The sequence below is a fragment of the Tupaia chinensis genome, unplaced genomic scaffold, assembly GCF_000334495.1.
Source record: "Tupaia chinensis unplaced genomic scaffold, TupChi_1.0 Scaffold000054_1, whole genome shotgun sequence".
NCBI classification, from domain to species: Eukaryota; Metazoa; Chordata; class Mammalia; order Scandentia; family Tupaiidae; genus Tupaia; species Tupaia belangeri.
In genome coordinates, this window is record NW_006159512.1 from 5183250 (window position 1) to 5195632 (window position 12383).

General features: G+C 36.5%; 1 protein-coding gene and 1 non-coding gene across 7 annotated transcripts in view; one reads left to right on the forward strand and one right to left on the reverse strand.

Annotated features, from left to right (window-relative positions):
• Positions 1-769: 769 nt before the first annotated feature.
• Positions 770-12383, reverse strand: part of WASHC3 (WASH complex subunit 3) — a 53019-nt gene continuing 41405 nt past the window's right edge. For 5 of the 6 annotated variants that reach the window (XM_006141396.3, XM_006141395.3, XM_014591639.2 and 2 more), the window contains 2 exons: positions 12035-12099; positions 770-1007 (listed from right to left, as the gene is read on the reverse strand). In XM_006141396.3, coding sequence (XP_006141458.1) covers positions 923-1007; positions 12035-12099 — 150 coding nt within the window. In that variant the 3' untranslated portion in view covers positions 770-922. The remainder of the gene's footprint in view (positions 1008-12034; positions 12100-12383) is intronic. The other variant, XM_027775731.1, reaches the window with a different exon arrangement.
• On the forward strand, positions 10026-10132 carry LOC114009798 (U6 spliceosomal RNA). Its single transcript, XR_003551182.1, has one exon. It is a non-coding gene; the product is annotated as a U6 spliceosomal RNA (small nuclear RNA).

Here is a 12383-nt window from a genome sequence, read left to right on the forward strand (position 1 = left end):
ATAAATCAATTCAGTATTAAATTTTGTAAGAAATTGAACAACTATCATGGTATAATTGTACCTAATACTTTCTTACAACAATATTCACAAAAATGAAATAATCTGGCCAGCTTTGGCAGCAGTCACTGCTAGAAGACGCACGGCTAACTATAGGTTTGAAATTCCCTTGAGTTGAAATCATACCAGGCATACCCAAGATTCTAAAGAGCTGGGTGGCTGCAGGAAGGGGATTAAGGAGTGATGAGACCCTGTCTATCTTTCTCTTTCTCACATGCACATACCCCCTCCTGATGCAAAAAAAAATTCAGTTAGCCCAATTCACTTCTTTTTACACTGAGTCTACTTTTTATCACTAAATTCACATTGACCACCTTTTTTTTTTTTGGAGAAGTTTTTACTATAGGGCACGTGCACTCACCAGAAAGACAGGGAGAGACAGAGACACAGAAAGCGATAAATCACCAACTCCCCCCCCCCAGGGGGGATGGCCACAACACGATCCCTTCTCCATTCTTCTCTCGGGATCTTTGGCATACATGCACACGTGCCCGCTGTGAGTTTAAGCCACTGGGTCTGGGATTCGAACTGCGGTCAACTACATGGGAGTCCAGCAAGGTAGCCATTATGCCAACTGCTGGTCCCCACACTGACTACCTTTAAAAATGATCTATCTTGAAACATTCCCACTTGGCATTTACGGCAGTAACTACATTTTATTTAGGCTATTTTTCATTTCAGGGCCCTTTATTTTGGTAATAAGAAATAATGGTAGGTTATAAACGTTTTTATTTTTTTAACAGAGGAAGCTTGGTGGTGGATATGTGGCCACTTGATGTTGTGTTTAAGAGAATTCAGGCTTGCTCTCTTATAGAATGTAAATGTTCCCTTACACATGTATACATAATTCTTACCAAAATTAAATTTAGTCACTAAAAGAAGATTCGCTGTCTGAACTTTCTTCTGTAGTTTTTTCAATTTCACCATCAGGCACTGGAGCATCTGGCCTTCTGAAAGAGACAAAGGAACAAAAAAAAAAAAGAAAAAAATTTTTCTTTTTTTTTTTTTTTTTTTCAACTGAAAAAGTACTTACACACTGTAAATTAGGTTCACTTAGAATACTGCTGCTAGTACACCTGCCAAGTCTGTGTCCTTAGCTGAGGGAGTCTCCTGCTCCATGCAACAGTGTGCTTCTCTCTGGCTTCTTCAGGACCAGGGGATTAAATGTTATTCCTGTGGAGGCCACGGCCCTATATTCTCTTGCCAGTCCTTACATAGTGTGCTACTTCAGCAGTTTTTGCCTGCCATTACCATAGAGACACAACTATAGACAGATGTGACCTGCAGAGGCTGGCATGCCCAGGACTCAATCCCTGCGGCCTTCAAGGGCACATGAGGTACAGAGAAAGAAAAACTTAAAATGGAAAAAAAAATAAAAATAAGGAAACCTTCATGTTCAGGAAAGCTGCAGGGAGAAATTGAGAAATAGAAGAGATCGAGAATAGCTACTAAGAAACATAAGCAATATGGAAATTTTGCAGAGGAGGAAAGTAGTCAAAGAATGGTCTTAGTGTTTGTGGAGTGTTTTCACTTATGTGTTTTATCTCTAGAGAAAAAATATAAAAAGTTTAAGTTGGCAAAAATAATGTTTCAAAGATTCCCTAGGCACAACAAGAAGACATGAGAATGATTAAATGTCACCTTTGTATGAATCTGCTACAAGTTAAAATGAAAACTTAATGCTGTTATTAAAACAGTCAACAAGATAGGCCCAAATAGCACTGGTGCCAGTAAATTATTTAATCAATACAGGAGCACTATCACTCAGCTTTTATTCATTCTTACAAGGAGAGTAAATAAAGCAAGGAAAGTAGACTTTTGGGGAAATGAAGAAGAACAATATAGCTGTAATAATTAATAATTAAAAAAAGACCAGACGTATTTGTCCTTCAGGCTATTTAATTCCTATTAAAGATTTAGGACATTCGACAGATAAAATTCTTTTTGGCACAAACAGAAATTACCATTAGTAAAATTAAAAATAGATAGTCTACTAGTTATTTTTAGTTATTAAAAACTATAGCTTATACTTTTTAATAGATTTGACTTGTGTAATAAAGAAATGCTGGCATTGCTGCTCCCTAGGTATCAAACAGAAACCCGTTTGCTCTGGTGCACATGAGGAAACACAGACAGGTACCCAATACAGGACATCTCTAAAGCTGGGTACAGCATTTTTAGGTTTTTGACTAATATTCCATCTGCCTCAAATACTAAGATAGGACCATTGCCTACACTACTTTTTATAAAAACAATAACTCTGGAAGTAGTGGGCATGAATATTGAACACATTTTTTTCCAGCATATTTCTCTTTGCATATAGTCAGTTGATTTCTTACTATCTCAGCTTGGTTAAAAAGAAAAAACAATTACCGGAAAGAATTATTTTAATACCATATCAAAATTATATTAGTATCTATGACAACTCAAACAAATAAAACAATGTACATAACTCTAAAATCAATGCTTCTTAAGGGTAAATGCAGCTTAGGTACAGAGGGAATGAAATTAGAAAATTCATTATGTGTCTAACCATCTATTGATACCTAGGACACTGTTTTGCATAGGAGTTAACACAGACTCTTGGGCGAGACAATCTGTGTTCAAATCCCAGCCTCCTTACCTACTTGTTAGGCAACTTTGAGGAATATATTTAATCACTTGGTGCCCAACTAAATTATTGGACCATTGTGATGACTAAACCAATAAATGTAAAGTATATTGAATACTATTTGGCACATAGAAGTACTAAGTAAATGTTATTATTATATTACTCCCATTATTATGTCCCTAATATTTGCTGGGAACTATGTTAGGTACTAGACTCACAGAGACAAATAACAAGTGGTTCCTGCCCTGAAGCAGTGATATTTTGGTGAAGCAGACAGAAAAGCAAAGAGAATATTTTATACAGTGTGATGTATTCAAATACAGTCAAACTAACTATGCTGTGTGAAAAGGAAAAGTAGTCAATTCTGCTAGTCAATTCTGCTAGTGTTGGTAAGAGATGACTTCAAAGAGGTGGAGATATTTATGAAGGGTTCTGAGATATGGTGGGAGTTTGCCAGAAATAGAAAAGGTGGGAATAGTGAGGATTAGAACATTCTGGGTAAAGAATGAAAAGAGCATGGGGTGGCATGTTACATTTAGGAACTGTAGGTCACTTGGTAGCTGGACCATAATGTGTATCAGGGTGCAACAATGGATAAGATTAGACCATTTGTCAGATACAGTAAGTGTGAGGAAAAGTTATGTAAAATAGATTTTCACTGAAATAGAACTACTAACTTAAGATTTTAGGCATTTATTAACTAATTCATTCATTCACTTACTTACTTATTTTAAATATTTCACCAGAGAGAGAAAGATGAGAAAGCATCCCCCCATGGGGGATGGCCATCCTGCAACCTCTTCACCTCCATTTCTCTGTCCTTTTGGGAATGTTAGCCTCCTGCACACAAGTGCTCAGCATGTTTTTCAAGTCACTGGGTCCATGACTTGAACTGCAGTCAGTTATGTGGGATTCAATCACCTTAACCACCATGCTACTGGCTACAGCCTATATTCATTATTTTAAAAATTGTGACATAGGGGCCAACAGATGGCATGGTGGTTAAGGCACTGGACTCCCACATAGCTGGCCATGGTTCGAGTCTTGGACCTGGCAGCTTGAAAATTATACTGGGCTCTTGCACATGCATGCCCAAAATCCCAACAAGAGAATGGATTGTGTCATGGCCATCACCCCTGGGGGCGGGAGGTTGTGATTTCTTACTTTCTCTCTGTCTCTCTTTCTCTCTAGCAAGCACACATACCCTATGGCAAAAACTTTAAAAAAATTATATAATTCACTATCACAAAATTCACCATTTAAAAATGTGCAATTAGTGGTTTTCAGCATGTTCATAAGGTGTACAACTATTACCACTATTTAATCCCAGAATATTTTTATTATCCTCAAAAAAAAAAAAAAAAAACCAAAAAAAACCTGTACCCATTGGCAGGCACACTACATTGTCTTTTATTCTCAGCTCCTTGCAACCAGTGGTCTGTTTTCTGTGTCTATGGATTTGCATATTGTAGGCATTTCATATAAATGGGATCATAACAATATTAGGCTTTTGTGTCTGTTTTTTTTTTTTCCACACAGCATAACATTTTCACGGTTCATCCATGTTGTAGCATTCATCAGTTCATTCTTTTCTTTCTCTCTTTTTTCCTTCCTTTTCCCTTATTCCTTTATTGGTCTCTCTTTTATTTCTTTCAAGTGTACCAATCTATTTCTTCCATGACAGAGAATCAGAGAGGGAGGGAGGAAGGGAGGAAGGGAGGAAGGGAGGAAGATAGAGAGAGACCACCAAAAGGTCCCCCATGCCGTGATCCTTCCCCCAGCCTTAGCTAGCTAGAATTGTGGACACGTGTATGTGCCTGGTTAGCACAGGAAGGCTTCAGGACATGAACTCAGGGCTGTCCCATGTGAACTCAACATTGCAGAGCATAGTGCCATTGCTGCACCATTAGAGTTGACCAATACCTAATTCCTTTTTCTTTGCCTTTTTTTTTTTTTTTTTTTTTTTTTTAGGTTTCAATTGTTGATTTCTTCCTTCCACAAGAAAGACAATGACAGAGATACAGAAAGTGACACAGACCTCATTCCTCTTTATAGTGAATATTATTTCACTGTATTGCTATATCATATTTTGCCTATCCATTTATCAGTTGATAGACATCTGGGTTGTTTATACATTTGACTATTACAAATACTACTACTATGAACACCTATATACATGTTTCTGTGTGAACATATGTGGAATTGCTGGATCACACAGTAATTCTGTTTGATATTTTGAGGAATTAACAAACTATTCCACAATGGCTACACCCTTTTACATTTATACCAGCAATGCATGAGGGATCTAATTTTTCCACATCCTCTTCAATACCTCTTATTATCTGTTTCACTCCTTTTTTCCCTTTTTTCAATCTTTATATTGTAGTAAAATATATATAGCATAAAATTAATCATAGCCATTTTTAAGTGTATAGTTCAACAGTGTGAAATACATACATACATTGTTGTACAACCATCACCACCACCTTGAGAACTGTCTTCACCTTGCCAAACTGAAACTCTGTACCCATTAATCAATATTCCCTTCTTCCTCTAGCTCCTGGCAACCACTATTCTGTCTCTATGAATTTGACTACTCTAGATACTTCAAATAAGTGCAATATTATATTATTTGTCCTTTTGTAACTGGCTTGTTTTACTTACCACAATGTCCCACTGATACATTTATGTTGTAGCCTATGTCAGAATTTCCTTACTTTTTAGGGCTGAATAATATTCCATTGTATGTTATTCCATACCATATTTTTTTCACGTAGTCATATGCCAGTGGACAGTTGTGTAGCTTCTATGTTTTGGCCACTGTGAATGATACTGCTACAAACACAGAAGTATCTCTGAGATCTAGCTTTCAGTTCTTTTGGGTGTATAACCAGAAGTAAAATTGCTGTATGATAGAGTAATTCTATTTTTAATTTTTTGAGGAATTTAAATACTGTTTTCCATAGCAGCTGCATCATTTTACATTCCCACTAATGGACAAGTGTTCCAACTTCTTCACATCCACACTAATACTTATAATGATCTGTCCTTATTCATTTTAACATAAATTCTATGGTACTTTCAATTGAAATCACAAGGATAACAACAAAAAAAGTTTATATTAGTGTCTTGGTTATGAGAAAAAAGGAGAAACTTCAAGAAATTGTAAGAATTAAATGAGATAACATGAATAGGTAATATTTAAAACTTGCATAAGTTTCTACTTATGATCAGAAATGCTCTTTCTTGTATATATGAACTTTTCATTTTAAATTGTTTTCTATGGAAAGAAATTTTAATAAAAGTTTTAAAAAGTTGCTACTTTGGGGCCAGCAGGTGGTATAGTGGGTAAGGTGCTGCACTCCCACATGGTCCACCATGGTTCAAGTCTTGGATCTGGCAGCTTGCTTTCTTACTTTCTCCTCTCTCTCTCTCTGGTCAAATTTTAAAAATAAATAATAATAACAAATAAAATTAAATAAATAATTTGGGGGGGCACCAGCAGTTAGCATAAGGGCTATGTCGCTAAACTCCTATGTAGCTGACCGCGGTTCAAGTCCTGGGCCCAGTGGCTTGAACTCATGCCAGGCGTGTGTACATGCATGCCCAAGATCCCAAGAGGAGGATGGAGGAAAAGGGATTGAGGCATGGCCATTCTCTCTGGGGGGTGATTTCTCGCTTTCTGTCTCTCTGTCTCTCTGGCGAGTGCACATGCCCTGTAGCAAAAACCTCTCCAAAAAAAGAAAAAGAAATAATTTCTTTTTAAAGTTGCTACTTCAAATGACTAGCTAAAATTTAGCTTCTTCAAATTAAAAGAAAAAACAATTCACTACTAAAATCTGTAAATTAGAACTTTGTAATAGTATCATACTATTTTAAATACATAAGAGGATTGGTAAAAACAGAGTGTTATCAGCAAATACAGAAAAAATATGTATTATGCATATTTTTACAAAAATTTCCATCTTTGGACCAGCAGTTAGTATAATGGGTATGTCGCTGAACTCCCATGTAGATGACCACGGTTCGAGTCCCGGACCCGGTGGCTTAAATTCATGCTGGACGCATGTACATGCATGCGCAAGATCCCGAGAGGAGAATGGAGGAGAAGGAATTGCAGTGTGGCCATCCCTCCTGGGGGGTGATTTCTCACTTTCTATCTCTGTGTCTTTCTCTGTCATTCTAGCGAGTGCATGCGCCCTATAGCAAAAATCTTTCAAAAAAAATAAAATAAAATAAAAACCACAAAAATTTCAATCTTTAGTGGTTACAAGAAAACACACTAGCTTGGTGGCTACATTTTAATAAGGGTACTTATATAATCTGTAACACTAAGATTATCATCATCATGGCAAAATTTTTTGAAAGTTTGAATTTAAACTTGTTATTAAGTCTAAATTACCTTTAAAAATATATCTTTTGGGGAACCAGCAGTTAGCGTAATGGTTATGTCGCTGGACTCCCATGTAGTCGACCGGTTTGCGTCCTGGACCCGGTGGCTTAAACTCACTCCGGGCGCGTGTGCGTGCATGCCCAAGATCCCGAGAGGAGAATGGAGGAGAAGGGATTGTGGCATGACCATCCCCCCTGGGGGGTGATTTCTCGCTTTCTGTCTCTCTGTCTCTCTCTGTCTGTCTGGCGAGTGCACGTCCCTATAGTGAAAACCTCTCAAAAAAAAAAATATCTTTTGGGGGCTGAACAGTGGAAAAAAATTTACAAACTGTTTTCCATAGCAGCCACATCATTTTATTCTGGCTGTGACCAGAAGTAAATCATGGTATCAGGACTCTGTTTGAGGATGCTGTTTTCCTCTCTCTTTTCCCCTACCCTCCGTCTCTTCTCATTCATTCATGGAAGGAATGAATAAACTTGAAAAAATAAAAAAGAAACCAGTATTTTTTGAAAAAGTTACTAGACTGACCTCAACTAAAAATGAACCAAAATTTAGAAAGGAAAAAAGGAGAAGAAAAGACTAAGTATATACAAATCAGAACATTTTAGCATACCAGATGCTGTGTACATGCTAATTTTGACACGCATCCTTCTCCTACTCATGTCAATCAGGGAATGTTGTCAACCAGAATCTCTGTTGCCCTCACCCTTTCCTTTACTACTTCCTTATTTCAGTCACATGATCCAAGCCTGGTGACAAAAAATGATGCACAGAAATGTTAGGTAATCAATCCAGGGTCTTATAGCTAGAAAGTGGCAGGGCAGAACCTAAACCTAAGCAAGATCATCTGTAGAGTCTGAGTGACCCTTAACCAGTATGAACATTGTTTCTTGTTGATGCGCAGGTCCAGAAGCTAGCCTTAAAGTTGTAAAAGTCATAATTACTGGTAATATTAGTAACCTTAATTCTGGGACATAAATGTGAAAGAATAAAACAATATAGGGGAGAATCTTTTTTCCATATTTTTTGGCCTGGTATAAAAATCTAGGCATTGATTGAAGGAATTTATAAGGCATGATTTATCCATTCTATATTTCTGAATGCAAAACTAAAGCAAATTAATCTTTGGACAAAGACCAATTAAAACTTTCTTTTTTATTTCTCCATAAACTCTTTTGAGTATGTGACTCATATATCTTTTTATTTTAGTGGCAGTGAAACTGATTTTTACAAGCTAACCAGGAATAATTCTTGGTTCTTTAACAACAACTGGTATTTTCAGAAATTTAGATTTATAAAAATAATCAAACACCTAGACGTATCACACAAATATTTATTTAGTAATTAGAAGGCATTTTCTTTCTTTTACAGACTTTCTAAAATTCTATGATAGTTACTTTTCTAGGAAAATTGCCAGGCTCTCTTCTCTCTTATCATGTAAATTTAGTCTAAAATTATATACTCTTAGCTTCCAACATTTTATACACACAAGCCAATCAAATGACAATATATTTTGTGTTGAATATTTATTTATATAGCAACCTCAGTTTTTTTCTTTGCCCCGTGCAGATAGATCTAGGCTTTTTTTCCTAACAGCTACATGAGTTTGTCTTACTACCTAAAGTTAATATAAAAAAAAAAAAAAAGAAAGTGAATGTTTATACTTTAAAAGAAACAATCTTTACTAAGAGTTCTTGGTTGAGGCTTAACATGTACCTTGGATTCTAAATAAAAGTGTACTTTTCCCTCGGATGGCACATTTTCTTCTCTTTCATCATCTCATGCTTTCTTCCAAAGTGAGGCTCCTTAACTGTTGTATAAACATGATTCTGAAAGCGCCAGAATTCTTTTGTTAACGAGGCGGTTGATTGCACTTATCATATTGAGCAAATGTAGTTGGAACTGACTTGGTAGTAATGGTGATAGATTCAATGGGGCCCCCCCCCCCCCCCAACTCCAACCAGTGCCCCTGGTGACCAATGGCATGTACTTATGAGGTAACAGGTCAGAACTTGGGCTTAAGGCTGTGGTTGAGGAGCAGCTTTCTGTCAGACAAACGTTCACTGTTACGGGAATTCTACCCTAAAACTTGGCACCACTTCATAACTGGATGTTTCTCAACATTTATAGACAATGACATACCCTCAAACTTGCTAAGTGAGATACAAATGGGTAGCGGGGGTGCTTGGGACTCCTCCTTGGTAGTAACCTATGGACTTAAGGTAGTGCTAGCTAAAAGAATCTCGAAGAATAGGAAATCTGCCAAGACAATTAGATGGGCGAAGAGAGCTCCATGGAGAGCAAAGAAAGCATTTTAAGACATTGACTGGGAATAAGAAAATTATATATCCAGGGTACTGTGAGTAGTTTACTATGGCTGCATGAGATAGGCCTATGTGGAAGAGTGGCAAGAAATGATGTGACAGAGAGAATCTAGGTCTTGATGATAAAACTATCTATATGCGAGGCTAACACATTAGACTATATGTTGAAGACAGTGGACAGTCCCAGGAAGATGTGAAGCAAGAACAGAGTATGACCAGATTCTTTCAGGTTTAGTGGGTGGCTTAAAAGAGAACAGGAAAACTAATCAGGAGCTACTATAATATTCAGGTGAGAAACAATGAAGGCCTGAACTAAGCAGAAATGGTTGTGGATGTACATGTCAGACATGAGAAATAACAACACCACAGTGACTGACACAGGAGGCGGTAAGGAGGACGACAAAATCAAAGGTAATTTTCAAGTTGCCAGTGTGGGTGACTGCTTGAGGTAAAGAATTATGAATCAGGTTTAGGCTGGGTGGGGAATGAAATGAAGCCAGTGGCAAGTAAAGGGCCTGGATATCCAGCATATGCCAATACTTATAGGATGCTGGTTTTCCACTTAACTTTTTCTCTAGAGAGAACTATCATCACTTTAAAGGTAATTTTATCTATCTGTTATTATAAAACATCTACTGTAGTGCTTGCTTTGGCAGCACATATACTAAGACTGGAACAATACAGAGACGATTCGCATGACCCCTGCACAAGAATGACAGGCAAATTTGTGAAGCATTCCGTATTTTTATCTATGAACCTAACACACAGGAGCACCCAAATAAGTGAAGGAAAGACTGTTAGATCTAAAAGAAGAGAAAGACTGCAACACACTAATTGTTGGAAAACTCAACACCCCACTATCCCCTCTGGACAGATCATCTAGACAAAAAATAGGTAAAGAGATAAAGGATCGAAATAATATCATAAATCAAATGGACTTTACAGACATTTATAGAACTTTCTACCCCAAAACCATTAAACACAGTAAATGGTTGTGAATATCAGATATAGTGTGGGTCAAAGAGTCTGAAGAAGGACATTTAGAAGAAAAATAGAGAGGCAAAGCATTAATAGGACAAAGAAATGGGGTATTGTCTATTGAAGATAATTTTATAGTATTATCAACCGGACTAGGGAGAAATGCACACATGTTGGAATATTCACTTTGTAAGCTAAATAATGCAACTGAATGTATAAAAGAACATGAAATAAAAAATAAAAATTTAAAAAGAGGTCTACTGTATATTTTCAGAAACAAAAAAGAGGTCATAGTCAACGTTAAATGTATTTATATATTTATAACTTATATTCCAATGAGTACCACAATGGATTGGACCTATATGTTCAATTCACATTGAAATATATGTAACAATCTATCTGCTTATAAAGTGTGTATCAGAAACAGTTTCCAGAACAAATGCCAAATATTCTGAAAGTGCTTTTAGCTCAAATTACGAAGTCAGACTTGAACTGGCTGCTACTTGGATATATACCAAATGTAGTTATGTGTTAGAAATTCACTCTTGTAGACTTATCAGATTTCATATCTTAGAAGAAAATATAAAGAAAAAAGGCTGTTTTATGGTGTTTCACCCTGAAATGCACACCTTTTCTTGAAGGTCTGAGAGCCAAGAAAAATTCCAAAGTGTGGTGCTAGCACAGTATGAATATCTGGATAACATATCTAAATACATGGGGGGGGGGTGTGAACTAAAATACCAGATTGGCGAGGCTCTTTACAAGCATCTGGATACATGCAAAACAGAATAGTTCTAAAGAATCCATTAAGATATGTTTTATCTGAGAATGTATGTAGCCAAGCTTCCTTGAAATGAAATGAATTATTGTCAAATATCTGAGCCACAGGCTTTTTAGCATTTCTCAAAAAATATTTCATAAAACTTACAGAAACTGGTGTCTGGTTTTATAATAACTATTTATGTGGACCTGGAGTATCTTTACCCTATTTATTTTTAAATCTGGCCTAACCTAGATCATGGCAGAATAAATTTCCTACACACTAAGGTCTTAAATGAAAAACAGATAGATAATACTGCTTCCATCCCTAAAAAAAAAAAAAAAAAAAAAAGGCAGCCTGAAAAGAAAAAAAACGCCTGTCATCAAATTCCAGCTGCCATGGATATCGAGGTTCATCATTGATCTATTGAAACTGTTCCTAAAATGTTCAAAAGCTGATTTTAGTATTGAAGGATATTTTTCTTTTTTTTTTTTTTTTGTAACATTCCAGAGACACTATTTACGGAGATGGTTTCCTCAATCATAAAATGCTGTGAAAAAAAAATTAGGAGAACTTGAAACTTTTTGTGTGTGTTTTTTTAAGTTTTTGCCATAGGGCTTATGTGCTTTCTGGAGGGAGACGGATGGAGGGAAAGTGAGAAATCACCCCCCAGGGGGTTGGCCATGCCACAGTCCTTTCTCCTCCATTCTTCTTTTACAATTTGGGTATGCACACACATGTGGTGGTGTGATTTTCAAGCTGCTGAGTTTCGGACTTGAACTGTGGTTGGCCATGAGGTAGTCCAGTGCTTTATCCACCACACCACCGGCTGGCCACAAACTTAAAATATTTTTTATTACAACTGACAAATTCAGTATCTTGGCAGTAATATCAGTAGAAGAATTACTTACTCAAGAAGATCTGGGTCTAGTCCTTCTGATATCATTTTGTTTCTTATTGCCATCACTGGAACACCCTAAGCAAAGGACACAAAATAAAACTTCAATCACTAAAATGTTTCCTTTGTGTCTCTACATAACATCTAAAAGAAAATCTACAGGTCTTATTATTTAAAAAGGCTCTTACTTTGCTTTTATATTAGTATATGTGTATTACCTGAATTATCTAATGGGGTAGACATTTTACACAGACTCAATGGAATCAGTGCTAATACGGCATAAACCCAAAATAAATTGTTTGAGTTTATTTATTACTAATTCTGAAAAGGCAGAAATGAGATTCTCTTCTTTTTTGTTTAAC